Raw genomic sequence first — 21,021 nt, 5'->3', positions numbered from 1 at the left:
CACCCGTTGAATTTTTCGTGTTTTTCAAGTTGTTTTCACAAAATTCATTTCCATAATTTTCTGTTCGAAAAGCCGACTTCAAAGATTAGATTGCACGCACCTTTAACTTCAAAATTACAAAAATAACAAATGGTAATGCAACTACTAGTTTAAGAAACACACAACTAGAAAAGCCCTATTTGATATATCACTGATTAATTTTCCCATCCACACACAATCAAACAGAGGCCCTGAGAACGGGAGAAACAGAATCAGCAGGAGGATTAACGCAACCAGTCTCTCTCAGCTCAGTCTTCAACCCTTTCCCTGCCCCGTTCGCCAGCGGATGCACCCCGTGCTCGGGTCCACTAATATACGCCCGATTCACCCTCTCCTTGTCAAAGCTCACCCCATACCTCTCCTCCACACCCTTCTTCAAACCCTCATGCAGTTGACCATCCCTGGTCAACGCCATCATAACCCTCGGAATCCCAAGCGGCAAGTTGTCCCCTTTATCCACCTCCCAAAAATGCCACACCTTCCCATACGTCTTGCACACCTTCTCCATGTCCTGCCTCTCGATCACGCCCGGCACTCTCGGCATGAACAAGACGCCGCTCTTGACCTCGTACTCGTGCGAGTGCCAGAGTGGCTTCTCCTCGTCCGGTAGTGTCAGGAAGAGATTCTCTGACACGACGTACTCGAGGCCGATGAGCCTTGCATCAGCCTCTTGCCCATCGTAGATGAGGCACTGCCTCATCTCCTCATTCTGGTGGGCGCAGTAGTGGTGGGCCTCCACCTGGCGGGTCATGTCGTGGGAGTAGAAGTGGAAGGCGCAGAGGTGCTGGTGGATTTGGTTGATCGGGCCGAAGCCTTGGATGGCTGCCGTAGCGGTTTCGACGAGCGCGGTGCCCGTGTGGGTTGGCTCGCCGGGGACTTGTGTGTGAGCCGTGGACATTGCTGTTTGTTTGGTGGGTTTTGGTTTTGCAAGGGAATGCGTAAAGCCAATTTAAAGCAAGAGAGGGTGGTTGCAAACTTGCATGCAGAGTTACGCGTGGTGGAAGAATAAGGCATACGTGTGTTTTGTTTTAGCTCAAACGTGGCTATAGACGAGGCTTTTACTGAGGAACCACTCTTATCGTGATTGAGAACAAGTTCAAAAGAAGTATAAAAAAAAATAAAAAATAAAAAAAAACTTGGGTTTTGCTAGAGGATTATATTTGTAACAAAATCTACGTATATTATCTGGTAATTGAGGTTAACTTTTTCTCAATAAGATTTATCCATACGTTGTGACTCTGTGAATGCTTGTTAAGTGGCTGTGTTTGTGCATAAGAGCATTTCCAGCAGTTTGTCTTTTGTCATGGCAAGGAGAGCTCTAGGGCAGCTACTATTCACACGAATAGTGGCTGTCTTAGCACCACCCCCTAAGCAAAGTGTGTTTCCAGCAGTTGCCTTTTTTGTCATGGCACATACTATTCATTTTTTTGTTTTTTTACTAAAACAATTCATTTGGATAATATTTTCGGATAAGATTTTTGGGTCCTACGCGTCAATACTATTCATATATCATAATCGGATAAAATTTTTGGTTTCAAATATCAGATAAATTTCAAAATTCAAATTTTCGAATAAGATATCATGCTCCATGCCCCTCTGTTTTCAATAGAAAAAGCCATAAGAAAATTTATGAGGATTTGGTGTTAAAAGTGAAGAGTATTTGTTGGTATTTATATAAGAAAAAAAATTTCAGTATTTTTTTTTAAAAATTTTTATTTTTTTAAATTTTTTTATTACACAAAAATTGGCTGCCTTTGGATTGGAGAAAAAAATCTGATCAGAGAGCCCAGAGTGCGACACGTGGACTGTAGCTCGCTAACATTAGCACCAAAACTAGGACTGGAGCTCAAGCCAACCTTGCCCTCGGGCCAGCCCTGATTGCTGGGTCCCACCTTGCACCCGGGCTTCATTTTGTTGCTAGAAACATCGTTTTGGTTTCAAACCCCCTTAGCCCTCCCCTTAGTTGCGCTGCTGGAAATGCTCCAAGCAAGCAGACACATATATTTTCGAGTGTATGAAAATGTATTGAAAGTTTTTGCGTGTGCTTGATATAAAATCTATTTGACTGACATAATTGTTTTAGTTACTCATTGAGCTAGTGGTTTGTTCATGCCTTATTTTATCCAGAGCCAATTTGAAACTTGCATGGTATATAGGCCAGTTTTGCAAATAGACGAAACATTTATGAGGAATTTTTCAAAAGGAGGGTGATAATAGGATCCGTCTTGAGATGGCGTAAGTGGTGCCACCGCATAGCGCCCCAATTAATGTTATTAGAAATATGCAATGCACGCAAGCCTGCACATGCTGATCCAATTAATTTAGGCTTAGCATGCTAAGTTCTTTAAAACTAACCTAAACGTTATAAATAGGCCGAGATTGATCGAGCGTAGTGCAAATTAGCCTACCTCAGCTTTCTCCTTCAACTTCTCAATCTCACAAGCTTTTGCCTCCTACACTCTAAACCTTAAACTCTATTAAGATGGTGGACTTTGTATTGCCGGTTAATATAAAGACCCTAATTAGTCGGGAGGGAGGTCAAAACATAAAGCACGTTGCCTCCGGGCTGAACTTGCAGTTTGAACCCGGCATTCATCTGACAATACGGCCACAAGTGCTCGACTCCATCCTTGACGAGCCGGGCGAGGTGCAGCTGCTCAACAACGGTAAACTGGTGGCGAAGCTCTTCAAACCCGAGGGCCATTGTGGGTTGATAAGTCTGGTGAAAGTGCCTGACATAAAGAAAAATAGTGAGGTTAAAGTGAAATTGGTGTCAAGGAGTCCCTTTAAGGTCGACGTTCCCTTTGACCTATGGACCTTCATAGACAAAGAATCCACTCGTTGCTTCGTTATATGCTATGCACCCACGGGTGGCTCGAGCAATATCCACTAAAATTATCTCTTGCTGTATATGGATATACTGTACATAAATTATCAGAAAGTGGGAAAGTGGTCGAATAAGTTGGATACAAAATTTCCAGACCAAAATAAAAGTTGGATTAAAATTTCTATACCCAATGTATTATTATTATGAGTTAATCATTTTACTAGTCCCTGAATTTAGACTCGATTTGCATTTGAGTCCCTCAATTTTCAAAATCGTTCCTGTGGTCCTTTAACTTCACTTTCGTTAAGACAAATGGTCCTGCCCTCAAATTTGTTAATTTTTTCTGTTAAATGTAGGGGCAAAATGATAATTTTATATTCAAACCAAAAAATAATATCTTTAAAATAAAAATAAAATCAAATCAAATAAAAAACCAAAAAATAATATCTTTAAAATAAAAATAAAATCAAATCAAATAAAAAACCAAAAAATAAAAAAATAAAGTTTGGGGGGAATAGAAATCGGGATAGAGGGGGAGAGAGAGAGTTTAATTTTAATTTTATAGTTTATTATTCTTATTTTTCATATTTTAATCAATTTTGATAAATAAATAAAAAACCATTTTGTCCCTGTATTTAATAAAGAAGTTAACAAAATTGACAATAGGACCATTTGTCCTAACGAAATTGAAGTTGTAAAACCATGGGAATGATTTTGGAAATTGAGGGACTCAAATACAAATCGGGTCTAAGTTTAGGGATAAATAAAACGATTAACCATATTATTAATTGTTTGTCACTTATAATATAATATAATATAATATAATATAAATATAGGCAAAAAGTCATTTTAGGTCCTTGTGGTTTACAACTTTTACCACTAAGGTCCCTATGGTTTCAATTTCGTCATTTTTGTCCTTGTGGTTTCAATTTGAACCAATTTAAGGACAATTCCCAATTTCTAATATTTATTGAGGGGCATTTCGGTCCAAACTTGCAACACCTCCCCAACCACCCTACAGTCACCTAGCAGCCCCTCCAAAAACTTATCTATGTTGTAAACCAGAAACAAACGATGCTCCATTTGAATTTTTGTTGATAAAATTATGGCCATCTATACATAAACATCAACTAACAAAATCATAATCGAGCGGGTCTTAGGATTACACAAGGGAGATACATTTATTTATTTTTTTTTTCTGAACCCAAAGAAAAACTCACAATTATAATCATAATCCATCTCATTTCTTCATAAGGGATGAAGGTAATCTCCAGCCAAAAAAGAAAAACAACGTAACCAAAGCAAGTCTACTTCGGTCTTTTGTAAGCTTCATAAAAGTAGCCTAGGATTACAACAGCATCATTAATTGCAGCTCTTACTGCACCTTGTGCCAGTGTCACAAGCTTTGATGGTTTTTCATTATGTAATTCAACATAATCTCTAAAAAAAATATTAATGAAGGTTGTATAATGGTACCTCTCTTTGTACATCTCGAAGGAGCATTGTTTGTTACTGGTTTAGGCAGTGGGATTGTCAATGTTTACAACATGGAGGAGTTTTTGGAGGGCTAGTGGCGGTATAGGTGGTTGGGGAGGGGCTGCAAGTTTGGACTGAAATGCCTCTCAATAAGTATCAAAAATTGAGAATTGTGCTTAAATTGCATCAAATTGAAACCACAGGGACAAAAATGATGAAATTGAAACTACAGAGACCTTAGTGATAAAAGTGGTAAACCACAGAGATCAAAAGTGACTTTTTGCCATAAATATATGTATACATATTATGACCAATAAAGTAGATGACATGATGTTTCAAGAAACACACAACTATTAACATGTACAGTGCACCTAAACGAAAAACACTTTAAATTGTGGCCGAGCAAACACTCATGGATCTTATTTGGTCCGAGGTTCTAACCCGACTATTAGTTTAATCATGGCAAGTCCCTTTACGAACCACATTATTTTTTTAAACCTTGTCATGTTTCAAGTTTGGAGCCTCTATATTTGAGAATTCGTAGGGGTTGGTGTTTTCGAGATTTAGTTGTTTCGTAAAACTTATGCAAGGTTGGTTGATTGTAAACCAGCTTGTAACTCGTCCCTAAAAAAAGGAGCGTACTCGTAATTTTAGGGTATGTCAGAAAAAGAAATGTCTATATATGTGTGTATTTTTTTTTTGGTCAATCTATATATTTGTATATTTCAATAATTTAAATGATTGGAGGTAATTAATTTATTTTTTTATTTTTTTATACAAACAATATTAAGAGATGGAGAGATGGAGGAACTAAACCTAGACTTTCATATGTACAGATAAATGCTCTTAACTACTAGCTATAGCCTATAAGCCCCTTGCAAATGATTGTAGCACGGATGCATAAAAATAGATACATACAAGTCGTTGTACATAAACAAACCACAAAACTCCTTTGCTTATGCGGCAATGGAGAAGACTATTTACTTGAAATTTGATACTTGTCTATGTCTTTTATTTTTATTTTTTTTACAAGCGATACGAGGAGAGACAGGAAATGAACATAGGATATCAAGTTCAACGATAAATACTTTTAACCGCTTGAGCTGCAATGGACTTTATATTTTGCATCTGCCTATATATGGCAAGTGAATTTAAGTGCCAAATCTGCTAGGCCAACATATGCAAACCTTTACATATATACAAATATATAATAACTCAAATTTTTGTGTGTGAATATTTAACTACTCATTTGGTGGTAGATTCATGAACTTTAGTACCCACATTTGGTATAAGGTGAACCTATATTTTCAAAATTAAATTGATGCAATGATTGTTCGCTGGATTATAGAAAAAAAGAAGGCGGCATTTTAGGAATAAATAAAACAATTTTTTATAGCAAACTAATCAGGTGATATAAGGAAAACTCATGTGAGTTGGGTATAAATTAGGAGCAAAATTTAGGATTTAATCTGTCATCATAATCTAATTTTCTAATGTTTTTATTTTAAAGCCTAGTGGCTCCAAATATTCATCCTTGTATGCATGCTCACATCTTTCTGGTTATAAGGTAATTCCAAATGGATATGCATGCCTACCTAACAACTAATATAGGCCAGAAGGCTGGTCATTTTTTCAAGATTCAAATATCGAAAATTCTTGAAAAACATGTTTCCTAAACTAGTTATTTACAGCTATATATACATGTATAGCGGCTGATCATATAGGGACAAGTTCTTAGTTTCCTCACTTATATTCTCAGCCTCACTAGGTCATCTCCTGAATACCAAGGTTTTCGAAGATGGCAGACTTTGTGTTGGCTCAACATACAAAAGATAAGATCCGTGAACTCAAGGGTAAGGATGTGAAGCTCGTAGGCCGATTGTTTTTGAAGTTCCAACGTGACATATGCAGTGAGTATCTGATGATACCCCAGGCACTGCTGCTCAGCCTCATTCTCCACTCCAAGGAGAAGGAAAAGCTGGCCAATGACGGAGATTCCATCCCCGTAAAGCTTATAGAGCCTGAGGGCGTTACTAGCTTGATCAAGCTGGTCAAGAAGGGAAATGGGATGTATGTTTTTGGTTCTCAGGACGAATGGAAAAATGTTGTTTCCCGCAACCGCTTTAGGGTTGAAGTTCCGGTTGACCTTTGGTCCTTTGTGGATGGTGAGTCCACACGATTTTTTGTTATGCAGTACGTGCATGGCCTCAATAACCAGCCTACTGCTAAAACTGTTACCGTCATAGACTAAGATTAAGTATCTTTACTGTGGCTTTTGATGTGCACCGTTTTCTTACTAAAGTTCTAGCTTTGTTTAAGATGATGTTTTACTATTATGCAATAAGCACTTGGCCGATCTTTTGTTGTTTGGTTCATCCCCTTGTTATTAACTATTATCCTCTTATGTCGTAATGAATTTTCAGTTATTTTTGAGTTTCTGTTGTTGATTAACCTTATGTTAAGCATGATTGTTTCGACTTTACATGTACCTTTTTGTCCGATGGCAAGCTTACAATAACAATGTGTTTGGATGAACAAATTGGATTCAATAATTGGGAAAAAGTTATGACAATCAATAATTTCCTGGGTTGGTATCCTCAAAAGGAAAATTTGAAATGGAATGGGCAACAAATTTGAAACTTGGATTAGATCATAAACTCCGCCTACAAATCTCGAACACATGAGATGTCGAGTTCCGAGTTAAATATTATTAATAGTTAACCACTTAAACTATAAGTCATTTTTCACGTAAAAATTCAATAAAGTTAGTAGATCAAATTGACATATCGTATGTAGGAAGTTGGAAATATGCTATGCATGGAGCTTCATTAATTAATTCCTCGCCGTGCATGGAAAAGCCTAAATAAAAAAATAAAAAATTAAACACATTTGTGACCAAGGGCAGATCAACACTTGGGCTGGAGAGGGCTCCAGCCCAGTGCTTTTTTTTTTTTTTTTTTTTTTTTTTTTTTTTGTAGGCTTATTAGTGGTATAAGACAAATTTAGGTAAAGTAAATAATACTCTAGCCCTCTATTTAAAATAAGCTCAGCTCTCTATGTAGAAATAAGTCCACTCTTGAAGCATATAGGAAATAGTAAACATGCAATTTATAACCCATACAAATTTGATTAGAAGCAAACATCAGAAATTTTCTTCTAGCAACCCAAAACGCCATATTTGAACCATCAAAGCCTAGAAGAAGTAGCTCTCCCCCTCTTAAAAATTGTATCAACCTATCTTCAGTGGGTTCTTCAATCTTGGTAAGTTTTTCTCTTTTTTATATATATTTAATTTCCAATTTAAATTGTCGTTGTTAAGTTTTTATGATTTAGAGTTTTGGTGAAAACTTTTGGGGATTGTTATATATGTTTTATTTTTGTAACTTGAATTATTAATTAGCATATATGATTTTTGCTGTCGAGTACTTCTTGTTAGGATATCATGTCACATGATGATAATAGACCGGCAAAGAGAGGAAAAACTATTTATTCATTTTTCAAAAAAAGTGGTAACGATAACAAGGATACACATTCTGCATCTAATGTTGATACTTCAATTTCTGAGGAACTTGAAATTGGTACTTAGGTGACGAGGGGTAAATTTAAAAGATATTCAATCAAGAACGCAACAACCTTCACACACTCTAGACCTTGACCAAATACTCTTATGACTAGTCAACTGTTAGATATGAATTATACCAAACAATAACATACACAGAGCATACCAAGATGTACCTGCAGGCCTAGAGAATTACTAGTGACAACCTAGGCACTCAGAAGGACCCATCAATCTAGACATCCCCTGTGCTAGCAACAACTATGGTGAAAGTGTGTGAAGACAACATAATCAAGCAAACACCAAACAACAGAAAAAGATGACTAGTCAACCGCACAAATTCAGATGACTAGTCAACTATCAAGAACACAAACCTAGAAAATTTACAGAGATGGAAATCATAAATTGTTCACCCAGAAACCCACCATTGGGAAAAACTGGGGGTCATCAACCGACCAAGCAGTCCACTAAGCAAAAAAGATTCTTACAAAGAATACTAGCAAGCTCAAGAAATTCCTAGGTCTATTTAGGAAGATGAGCTATACCTCCTTTGTACAATCTTCTTCTCCAACTTAGCAAAGCTTGAAGCTCAGTTCTTCATGGCAATGGCAGCTCCTTCTCCAGCTCTTTCATCCCATGGCACTAGCTTGCAAGCTCTAACTCAAACAGAAATGAAATTTGGATTCATGGAGAAAATGACCAATTTCTTCAAGAAACCATACTCTTGAAGAAATCAATCTTGAATCTGACCTAGATGTATATGATGGAGTGTTTGATCTAGCAAGATGAAGTTTTCATATTTCAAATGCAGTTTTCAAAAAGAAACAATTTGGAAAACTCAAAGATGAAAAATATGAAGGTTACTCTTGAGGAAGAAGAAGCGAAAGTTTGCTATGAAACTTTCCAAAACTTGTCCCCAAAAGTGACGGCTGCCAAATGAGGAATTGCAAGGCCTATACAGACCAAAAAATTCCCTTAGGTCAGAATCCCGTGTGGCAGCAGAGAGAGAAAAAGGAATAGGACAAAAAAGTTGGTTATCAAGCTGGAGAGCAAGGATGACTAGTCAATAAGGGCAATAGGAAGAGGAAGACTCTTCTCCATCATTCGGGTTCCAGGCCCTTCTCCTATAGGATGGATGCACGGCGTCAGGTAATAATAAAATAATTTTTATTTAATTTTTTACTTTTTCATTATTCTTAATTTATTTTTTCGTTCTAATATTTGTCTTCTTTTGTTCAATTTAGGGGGGGTCCAAATTCCCAGAGATCGACGTCTTTGGCGACATTTATGTTCGGCCTGGGAATGAGTTGGCCGAGTCCCTTCATGTAAGTATTATTTAATTTTAGTTCTTATGTTACGATTCAACTTTAAAGTTCATTATATGAGTGTTTGAATTTATATTTTATGTTATGCTAAACAGACGACGATGGTGGAGAGGAGCCAGTTGGTTCTTCAGGAGTCCGCCTCCCAACTTCTCCCGATACTCCGATCGAGTCTGTGGATCCTCCACAGGATGCTGGGTTTCAGATCTTGACGGAGACATTGGATCAGACTCTAGGGAGGAGACCGGGGACATATTGTCGAGGGATGGGGAATGCCAGGCGGAGGGAACCTAGACCCCGTTGATCAGCGCAGTCAAACAGTCAGGTCACTGCTTTGACAGCACAGGTGGCCACTCTTGAAAGGACCCGCCCCGAATTTTTCTAAAACCCGGGACGAACCCTTTGAATTTCCTGACATCACCCTGATGTCGGGCTCATCACTAAAGACCGGGACTTTCTGCCGAAAATTCGGCAGAGTCTCCCCTATAAATTGGACATTTCCCAAAATTTCTACCTGCATAAAAACACATTTAAAATCCCCAACTGGCAGCATGCACAATATAATTTCATGCAGTTTACATAAATGGCCTTCGGCCTTCCAATAATTCTCAACAAACTACCAAACACACTAACAAAACAATTCATGTCTCGAACAAGGCAACAATAAATTCAAATATAAATTTATGACTAATATTTAGTCTGCGGCTGCACCTAACAACCTTAGGCTGCCTACGTACCCTCCTCGAGGGATCAAGCCACACGTAGTTCTTCCATAAAACCCAATTCCACATATAGGCAATACCTCAATTCATTTCTCTGTATTCCACATAATCTCCCCATACGCCGGTACAACCAACGCCACGTATGGGGTCTGTCAACACGCCGGATAACCTACGCCACGTGCGACCATGCCATACTATCACATCTCTCCCCATACGCCGGTACAACCAACGCCACGTATGGGGTCTGTCTCAACGCCGGATAACCTACGCCACGTGAGACCTACACGTCATATCACATAACTCCCCATACGCCGGTACAACCAACGCCACGTATGGGGCCTGTCCCAACGCCGGATAACCTACGCCACGCGGGACCTCAACATTATATCATAAATCTCCCCATACGCCGGTACAACCAACGCCACGTATGGGGCCTGTCGACACGCCGGATAACCTACGCCACGTGCGACCTCAACACAATACTACAATATCTCCCCATACGCCGGTACAACCAACGCCACGTATGGGGCCTGTCCCAACGCCGGATAACCTACGCCACGTGGGACCTAACTTTCACTTGGTGGTACTCGTAGTACATCCAAAATCCGGGAAGGTACTTAAAGTAGTGCATATAGCACTCCAACTGGTATTCTAGACTCTGTTGTACCCTTGTACAAACATATAATTCTAATTCTATAAATATACAAATATTCTAATATTGCGTAAACCCCAACAATAGTCTAGCACCAGATAATCCCCTTAGGAAGGTGAGATTACTCCGGAAGACTCACGGTCAACCAAGGGTCAAACTACCCTAACCCTGGTCAAACGGGCCCACGGGACATACGACCTCCAAATTCCGATCCGGAAGTTCCTATGGGTTCTATAACATATAGGACACTCGTCCTGCAAGTTTGGTTCAGATCGGACGGTCGGATCGCTCACGATCGCACGATCTAACGGTTAATATAAAATATAAACTTTAAAATATTAAATAGGGACATCCGGGGCCCCGATTCACGATCCGTGAATTCCTACACGATCCTAGAAATACCTAGTTTAACATATATTATTTTCGGGGCCATCCAACGGTCCCAACCTATCGAACCCGGATAACGCCCAATAGGCGATATCCGTTCGATAATCAAACGACGTCCGAATTGAGATCCGCGAAATCCTACGCGCTCGTGACGGCACGAGGACCTCAAAACTGGACAGAGACACGCCACCACCCTGGCCCACGCGCCGCCACACGCGCGGGCAGACCGGGTGTCCAAAGCGATAAAACTTCGCCGGAAAATCTTGGAACCGAGACTCCAAACTCCTACCCTAGGTAAAACCCCCATTTGGAGTCACTTTTGTTCTTGGGCAACCCCCAAAAAGTGGCCGGAAATGGCCAAAAACGGCGGCCGAAGTTCGGCCGATTTTCAATTCGAAAATCGAATTGCCTACGCTACGAATCGATCAATTCCTACCCAACCATCAGCTAGAGCATACAGAGAGGATGAATTTTCATACCTTGATCGCCAGAAATGGCGGCCGGAGGAGGGAGATCGGCGGCGGCGAAGTTCGGGCGACATTCGGGCGAAAATCGCCGTTTTCCGGCGGCTGGAGCGGCGGCCGGTCTCGGGGGAGGGCTGGGTCGTGACGCCGAGGCCGAGCCGGTTCTTTTGGCACCGGTCCCGACCGCAGCCGCGGCCGGTGGCCGGAGATACAAGGAGAGAGAGAGAGAGAGCTGACGGAGAGAGAGAGAGATCGCGGGAGAGAGAGAGAGAGAGAGAGAGAGAGAGAGAGAGAGAAAAAACCAGATTTTTATAAAAAAAAATCCCATTTCGAAATATTTACGGTTGTGCCACTGGGTTTCTTTTGACCATATCTCTCTCGTTACAACTCCGATTCGAGCCCACTACGTGTCTATGAACTCGTCTCAGTACGACCTATCCAAAAATACCAGTCACGGTCCCAAACTCTCTTCGGTTAAAAATGTGACTAAAATACCCTTAAATAATTAAATAATTAAATAAGGGTTAAATTCGGGGAAATTTGGGGTCGGGGCGTTACAACTCTTCAGAGCCAGATGTCGGTCATTCTGCAGTCCCTCGCACAGTCCGGCATTCCAGTCCCGCATTTTGATGCGCCGACCTCCGAGCCCGTCCATCCCGAGCATCCACACCAGATGTCGGCCCCTGTAGACCCCCAGACCTCTGAACCGCATGTGCCAGACGATAATGTAGATTTTGAAACATTATTCGATTAGTTTTTTTATTTTCGTAATTATTTTTTAAATCTTTCTCTTGTAGCATACATTTATTTTATAAAATAAATTTTTTTATTATTGGAATTTCATTTTGTTACCCCAAAAAAAAAAAACCAAATTTATTTTTTTATAAAATAAAACAAAAGTGGTATTATAATTATATTATAATATATATTAATTTTGCGCGACGAACGGATTGTCGTCGCGCAAATGTATATATTCCGAAAAAATAATGTTTCATTTTTTAATTACATATAATTATTTTTGCGCGACGAAGGTTTCGGAACTAAAATCGATTACCGCGACAACAGTATTGCGTCGCGCAAAATTTGTGGGCACGTGCAGCGCGACGCAGTTTACCGTCGCGCAAAAGATTACGCGACAACATAGTTTCATCGCGCAATACGTGTACCGAATTGCGCGATGATGAACTCCTGGTGCCGCAAATGTCTACGGGACGTCTTGCGCGACGAAATCTATTCGCCGTGCTTTGTTTTGGCGACGAATCAGATTTTGTCGCCCGTAATTTTGTGCGACGAATGATTGAGTCGTCTCTGAACTTTTTGTGTAACGAAGGATAACCGTCGCACAAAAATGCGCGACGAGTGATATAATCTGTCGCGCAAAGTCTTTCTTCACGACCTTTGCGCGACAGATTACGCGCGACGATTTTTCTGTTTTTATTTGTGCGACTACATGTTAGTTTGCGCGACGAAATTGTATTCGTCGCGCAAATACTATAATGTAGTAGTGCTAGCTAGTTTCTCAATTGACAAGAAAGAAAATTTCTGACATGAGAAAATAAAAAAGGAGAAATAGAGATGGAGAACTAATCAACGTTAGCCTCTTGATCAGCTTCTCCTCCCTATTTATTTCTCCTTTAAAGAATGAAGAAGAATAGAGAGAGAGAGAGAGAGAGAGAGAGAGAGAGAGAGAGAGAGAGAGAGAGAGAGAGAGAGAGAGAGAGAGAATAAACATAAATTAAACTCTATGCTACATTCGGCGTGTGTTTTAGGTCATTAGATTAATTACTAGAATATCTCAAATGTAGTGAAAAGGAGAAAATGCATGCTCGAATCCTACATAGATATGCCCATGCAATTAGTTTAGGCTATAGCATGCTGAAACATGTCCATGCAATTAAATTATAGGCTAGTACGCTTCTCAATCTTTCCCTAATGCAAATATTGAAAGTTCTTGGAATCCAAGTTTCCTAATGTACTATATATATAGAAGCCGACGAACGATGGATCTAGCAGGGTGTGCAAAACCTAGCTTTAAATCTCACAAGGTCAATCGTGCCATGAAATCTTCAAAGATGGAGAACTCGGAATTACCTAAAGACATAAAAAACCTAATTCGTACTATGGAGGGTTCGTCGACCGACTGTTTTTGACTTCCGACCGCCGCATACAGATTCCGGGGGAACGACTTGACGCCAATGTTCTCCATACAAGAGAGAAAGCTAAACTGAATGCTAAACAAAAACTGGTAGTGGTGTTGGTTGGACGCTACTTATTTGCTGAGACTTGGTGCAGTCTAGTTTTTGTCAAGAACGAAAATGGGACATATTCTTTTGATGAAGAAGGTTGGAATGACGTTGTGGAAATATATAAACTTAAGAATGGCGATAACATTGACCTCTGGTCCTTCGTCGTTGAGGAAAAAATTACGCCTGAGAACACCGAAACGGTTCGTTATTTTATTCTGGCCAAGGTTTGACTAGCTAGGGTAATATATATATATATATATATATAGAGGATAAAATTACGCCTGAGAACACCGAAACGGTTCGTTATTTTATTCTGGCCAAGGTTTGACTAGCTAGGGTAATATATATATATATATATATATATATATATGGTTGTTTTTCAGACTAAATTATTTTACTTTTCTAAAGATAATTTTTAAATAAGCAATTGGCCATCCTTATTTTACTATATATATATATATATATATATATAGAGAGAGAGAGAGAGAGAGAGAGAGAGAGAGAGAGAGAGAGAGAGAGTATTAAATAAAAGAAAATTAAATTATATGCTACATTTGATGGGCCATTTTTTAGATTATGGTGATTTTATTGGCACCCCATTATTTGCTCTTTGCACCCCATACTAATTTTAAATATGAATAACCTATTTTACCATTATACATAATTACCGTTAAGGACAAAAACATTCAAAATAAAAATTAAATTTGTTCACTACATCCCACATATGTTCCTGCAACCCTAATTATACCTTTTTCCTCAAAGCATCATGTTCCTACAACCCAAACGAGGTTTATAAATTGGTGAAAATATATCTTATATTTATTCATGAATGGTAATAGAGTGATTCCTTCTTCGTTTTAAGTATTGACAGATACTATTGAGTAACAGATGTTCTGAATCCCTTAACGAAGTTAATTTTTCAAAAACATTATCAGAAAAAGTGGAGGTTTTTGAAACATCTATAAAAAAATATTATGATTATTAAGAACTCAACGGGACCTACCCCCTCTTTCCTTGTCTGATTCGAGGGGGATCCCGGCCATTGTAGCACGTGTGTCGCCCAGGGCATAAGGGGCATGATGACTTGACGTCATCCTCACCTTCCTCCGGCTTATCACCGGCAGTCTGCTCAGGGTTCCAAACTCAACGGTGGCAACTAAACACGAGGGTTGCTGACAGGACCCGACCCAATTTTCACTTTGAAATTCGAGTCAAGTCCTGTGCGTGTCCGACACCTGGCTAATGTCGGGCACGAATGACCTTTTTACCCTTTCTGTCTCAAATTCTTTTCAAATTTCTCTTCGACTTCTGCCGAAAATTCGGCAGAGTCTCCCTTGTATTTTGACCAGTCCCAAAATTTCACCTGTAAACAATCTCAAATATTTCCACCCAACTGCCAGAATAGGATAAACCAAATTGCCAGGTTCAAATTTTCCAATAAACTCGATATCAGAGCAATTTTCTAAAGTTCACGGGTTTTCAGGAAAAATTTCTACAACTTTACCTGACTTTGAAGCGTGGAGGTTAAGAGGGGCCCGGTGGTGGATCCTATGCACTTCTACAACCTGGGGGCGAAAAACAAGTTTTAAACTGTGAGTGGACAAAAAGTGAGATTCTTAAAATCCAGCTAAAATATAATTCCCCCATTTTGAAATAACTAGAGATATATATATATCGAAAATTTAACTATATCTCCATATAAAAGATTCTATAAGCATGAATTAGTATACTAATGAAGAAACTTACATAATCGATCTGATATAAAGATATTATTGCCTGGAAGAATCAAAGAACTGGTATACTGAATAAAAATACCAAAAATACACATGTGCAATTACTGAGAGACCAATATAAAATGGCTGAAAATCATCCTTGAATAAAGAAAGCTCAAAATCCTTTAAAACTTCGTTCGACTGAATTTACTAAAAAAAATGAGTAAACAATATATGCAGTAAAAGCTTTAAAATCCTTTAAGACTGCCACCTAATTGTACCCCTGTTATATCCGTCAATTCCCTGGCAGGTCTCGGGCGCCACGCAGTCCACCCGAGCCGCAAACTGGCGAAATCAGGGGACTATGATCAGCCTGTCCCGCCGGCAGATTCCTCGATGACACCAAGTCAGCTCGAGTCGCTCTGGCAGGATGCAGGGGACCGTAGTCAGCCTGATCCGCAATCCTGGCAGGTCTCGGGGACACAGAGTCAGCCGAGCCGCAATCCTGGCAGGTCTCGGGACACCAAGTCTGCCGAGCCGCAAATCCTGGCACTCACGGTCCGAGCGTCCCCGAAACTCGTGAGGCAAAGTCAAGTGCACTGACTGAACTAAATCAGACTGGATGTCCGTAGACATCGGTCCGACTCTGGGTAATCACCAAAAGAAAATGGGTACAAGGTGGGTTTAAAATAGATTCCTTTAGAAAATCCGATTAAAACTGAAATCTCAAATTGTGCTGCTGTCTCATCTGATTTCAACCTCAAACTCTGTTTCTATAACTTTTAAATAAGCAGCACATATTTATAAAACTGTTACTGTACTGATCAAGTTCAGAACCGTAATAAAACTTACTCAAGATCAAATAAAGAAACTTATTCAAATAAATTCATTTCTAAAAACTTATTTATATAAAATCAATATAAACTCATTTATAAAACTTATTTATATAAAAGCACATCAATCATTCATGAAATCTGATTTATGAAAGAAGGTCCACTCACAGATGGTCCGAGCTACTTCGATCCCTCGAAGATCTCTTTTATAATTCTGTCGGGCTCCTGATGCCTGATTATCCCGAAAGATTAAGTTAGTAAACTGCTGAATAAAAAGAATTTCAACTAAACACCCTGCCCCCGGCTCCTAGAAATACGCGCATCTCAATCCAACTACTCCTATGCCCACAATAGCCTTTTTCAACGCTTGGAACAGTTTTGGGAGGTTCGACGTTCAGCTTAAGCGATAAGCCGTCAGATCGGCCGACCCGGGACCCGTGGGGTCCACGGTGTCCGATGGCCAATCTGATCATCCCTGAAGGTTTCTCATACAGCGGGAACCATGTTCTGCGAATTTGGTCCGAATCGGACGGTCGGATTGACCAAAATCGCGTTATCGCTTAAAACCCTAACCCTAGCCCCAGGGTTCGCGATTCCGGAGTATCCGGGACTCCGATTCGCAATCCGTTGAATCCTACACGATCCTGACATCGTGTAGACCGACATACCCAAAATTCAGCGCGATCCGACGATTACACAACACTGCACCCACGGATCGCGCGATATGGAAAATCCGTTCGGGGCTCAAACGGACTCCGAATCAAGATCCGCGAAATCCCACGCGCTCGTGACGACACGAGGGTCACAAATCTACACAGAATTACATCAGTACCCTCGCCCACGGGCTCCAGTACGCGCGGACAGCTTTGGGTGTCCAAAGCGATTTCGGGTGGCCGAAAAATCTCGGAACCAAGACTCCAAACTCCTACCCTAGGTAAAAAACCCCATTTGGAGTCACTTTTGTTCTTGGGCCACCCCCAAAAAGTGACCGGAAACAGTAGTTTCGAAGGGCCGAAGTTCGGCCGAATTTTCAAGTTCAAAATCGAACCCCTTAGAGCTAAAATCGATCGAAGCCCATATACCCATCAGCTAGAGTACGAAAAATAGCTGAGAAACCATACCTTACTCGATCGATTTGGTGGAGAAACGAACGAGAATTTCGAGCTGGAAGTTTGGGTAGCTTCGGACGAACCTCCGTCGGAAAACACGATTTTCCGGCCAGCTCAGGGCGGCCCCAGGGTTGAGGTCGGTTGGAGAAGGTAGGGGACTCGATGGCGGTTCCAACGCAACCGGTCCCGTGGCCATTGGAGCTCGGAGGCGGCGCCAGCACCTTCTGGAAGTCGGTGTCCCGTTTCGGGCAGAGTCTGGGTTTATATAGATGCAACTTCGAAATATTTACGGTTATGCCACTGAGACTCTTTTGACCATAACTTTTTCGTTACAACTCCGATTCGGGCCCACTCCGTGTCTACGGACTCCTTTCGCCGTGCTCTACGCAATGGCGCAAGCGGGATTCCCAAATTCTTTCTCGATCAAAAAGTCAAATTTTCCCCCATTATTAATGCAAGGGCAAAATGGTCTTTTCACTAAAAGATATTTTCCTTACTTTTTAGATATTTTCTTTCTTTTTAGATATTTTGTTTTGGGTTCTTACAATCTACCCCCCTTATAAAAATTTCGTCCTCGAAATTTGCATCTCTGTCCTTCCAGGAGGGGGGAAAGAACTGCTCCTGTAATTGCTACTCGGGTTACTACACTGCACATATCACTGAAAGCTAATTACTTTCCCTTCCAAAATCTGAACTGCTTGTTTTCTACACATTCTATAATCTCCTTGGGTCCGATACAGCTAGGATTTGGCTCCCTTGCTTCCTTGATTCTCCTCTCCCCTTCCCTAGGTGGTATATATCGAGAATACTCAACTGAGGATCCTTCTTCTAGTATCTGCATAACTCCTTGTCAATCCTGGGCTTCTTGAGTCTTTTTCTACTTAATCTAATAAGGTTCTTTATCTCCTACCATACTTTTAGATTTCAATAAACCTTACTTAACATTCCATCTTCATTCTTGGATGGTCATTCTATATCTCGAGTAAGGCATCTATTGAAAACATCTAATCCAAGGAAATCCAACAACTGTCACTTAAGGCATACTCTCGAGTAAGGCTTCTTGAGTTTATTAATTGATCATCACTGTAGTATCTCTCTTAAACTCTTCCTGATTATTGTTACCTATCTCCAAATACTGTGCACAAAGTGCACCCCATAGTCTGCCCCTTATCTGATTGGGACAGACATCACCACAGCATCCACATTGACCAACTACTAACTAATCACAATACCTTGGATGGAGGCTTTTTAACCTTAACGCAACCAGGCACTACTTCTTACTTTCCGATCTCTATTAGTAAAACACAGTACGTAAAAAAATTTTTTTCTCGTATTCGAGTTTAACCATTATCCTCTATTCTGCTGCAAAAACTCCTGTATTCACACCTTCTGTAGACTTATAAATAAGATTGACTATCATATTCTGTTCCCAAAATGCTTACTCCGTACGAATCAGAGGATTTTAACATCACTTCTTAACCAAATCCTGCCCAAAACTTTATTCTCCTGTGGAATAACCAAGATCTTTATGACCTGCTATATTCCTTTAACTCAATCCTCTTTTACCACTAGATACCATTATTATTCCAATTTATAGCTCTTACTCCTGTTTACTTGATCCACCCATCTTGCGGATGGATCTCTGGCTGACTATAGTCTGGGCTAACATTTCCAGGGTCTGCTGAGTGTTAGGATCTCTCTACCTACTAGATATAGTAGGTACGGTTCCTTACACACCCCTACTAAAGATTACTATGTCGGTTCGAATACCGATGTAGTTCCTGTCTGACTTGGAAATTTCATCCCCTAACGTCGGGATAACTATCTAGTTTTCCTACGGATACCACCACCATTTGGGCCCAACTTGAGAAGAGAGCGAGGATGCACAGGGTGCGTAGTCTACAGGAAGTAAAACCTATGCTCTGATACCAAATTGACAGGACCCGACCCAATTTTCACTTTGAAATTCAAGTCAAGTCCTGTACGTGTCCGACACCTGGCTAATGTCGGGCACGAATGACCTTTTTACCCTTTCTGTCTCAAATTCTTTTCAAATTTCTCTTCGACTTCTGCCGAAAATTCGGCAGAATCTCCCCTGTATTTTGACCAGTCCCAAAATTTCACCTGTAAACAATCTCAAATATTTCCACCCAACTGCCAGAATAGGATAAACCAAAATTGCCAGATTCAAATTTTCCAATAAACTCGATATCAGAGCAATTTTCTAAAGTTCACGGGTTTTCAGGAAAATTTCTACAACTTTACCTGACTTTGAAGCGTGGAGGTTAAGAGTGGCCCGGTGGTGGATCCTATGCACTTCTACAACCTGGGGGCTAAAAACAAGTTTTAAACTGTGAGTGGACAAAAAGTGAGATTCTTAAAATCCAGCTAAAATATAATTCCCCCATTTTGAAATAACTAGGGATATATATATATATATATATATATATATCGAAAATTTAACTATATCTCCATATAAAAGATTCTATAAGCATGAATTAGTATACTAATGAAGAAACTTACATAATCGATCTGATATAAAGATATTATTGCCTGGAAGAATCAAAGAACTGGTATACTGAATAAAAATACCAAAAATACACATGTGCAATTACTGAGAGACCAATATAAAATGGCTGAAAATCATCCTTGAATAAAGAAAGCTCAAAATCCTTTAAAACTTCGTTCGACTGAATTTACTAAAAAAAATGAGTAAACAATATCTGCAGTAAAAGCTTTAAAATCTTTAAAACTGCCACCTAATTGTACCCCTGTTATATCCGTCAATTCCCTGGCAGGTCTCGGGCGCCACGCAGTCCACCCGAGCCGCAAACTGGCGAAATCAGGGGACTATGATCAGCCTGCCCCGCCGGCAGATTCCTCGATGACACCAAGTCAGCTCGAGTCGCTCTGGCAGGATGCAGGGGACCGTAGTCAGCCGGATCCGCAATCCTGGCAGGTCTCGGGGACACAGAGTCAGCCGAGCCGCAATCCTAGCAGGTCTCAGGACACCAAGTCTGCCGAGCCGCAAATCCTAGCACTCACGGTCCGAGCGTCCCCGAAACTCGTGAGGCAAAGTCAAGTGCACTGACTGAACTATAATCAGACTGGATGTCCGTAGACATCGGTCCGACTCTTGGTAATCACCATAAAGAAAATGGGTACAAGGTGGGTTTAAAATAGATTCCTTTAGAAAATCCGATTAAAACTGAAATCTCAAATTGTGCTGTTGTCTCATCTGATTTCAACCTCAAACTCCGTTTCTATGACTTTTAAATAAGCAGCACACATTTATAAAACTGTTACTGTACTGATCAAGTTCAGAACCGTAATAAAACTTACTCAAGATCAAATAAAGAAACTTATTCAAATAAATTCATTTCTAAAAACTTATTTATATAAAATCAATATAAACTCATTTATAAAACTTATTTATATAAAAGCACATCAATCATTCATGAAATCTGATTTATGAAAGAAGGTCCACTCACAGATGGTCCGAGCTACTTCGATCCCTCGAAGATCTCTTTTATAATTCTGTCGGGCTCCTGATGCTTGATTATCCCGAAAGATTAAGTTAGTAAACTGCTGAATAAAAAGAATTTCAACTAAACACCCTGCCCCCGGCTCCTAGAAATACGCGCATCTCAATCCAACTACTCCTATGCCCACAATA

General features: G+C 40.1%; 1 protein-coding gene across 1 annotated transcript; it reads right to left on the bottom strand.

Annotated features, from left to right (window-relative positions):
* Nucleotides 1–17: 17 nt before the first annotated feature.
* Nucleotides 18–998, bottom strand: LOC117636501 (oil body-associated protein 1A-like). Its single transcript, XM_034371031.1, has one exon. The coding sequence runs from the start codon at nucleotides 935–937 to the stop codon at nucleotides 218–220; it is 720 nt and encodes a 239-aa protein (XP_034226922.1). The 5' UTR covers nucleotides 938–998; the 3' UTR covers nucleotides 18–217.
* Nucleotides 999–21,021: the final 20,023 nt, after the last annotated feature.

The sequence above is a fragment of the Prunus dulcis genome, chromosome 8, assembly GCF_902201215.1.
Source record: "Prunus dulcis chromosome 8, ALMONDv2, whole genome shotgun sequence".
Classification (NCBI taxonomy): Eukaryota; Viridiplantae; Streptophyta; class Magnoliopsida; order Rosales; family Rosaceae; genus Prunus; species Prunus dulcis.
The sequence above is the reverse complement of the archived record's forward strand: the minus strand, read 5'-3'. Positions and strand labels throughout refer to the sequence as shown.

Excerpts from the sequence above, each read along its gene's own strand:
- LOC117636501 (XM_034371031.1), bottom strand. The coding sequence starts at position 937 with ATGTCCACGGCTCACACACAAGTCCCCGGCGAGCCAACCCACACGGGC.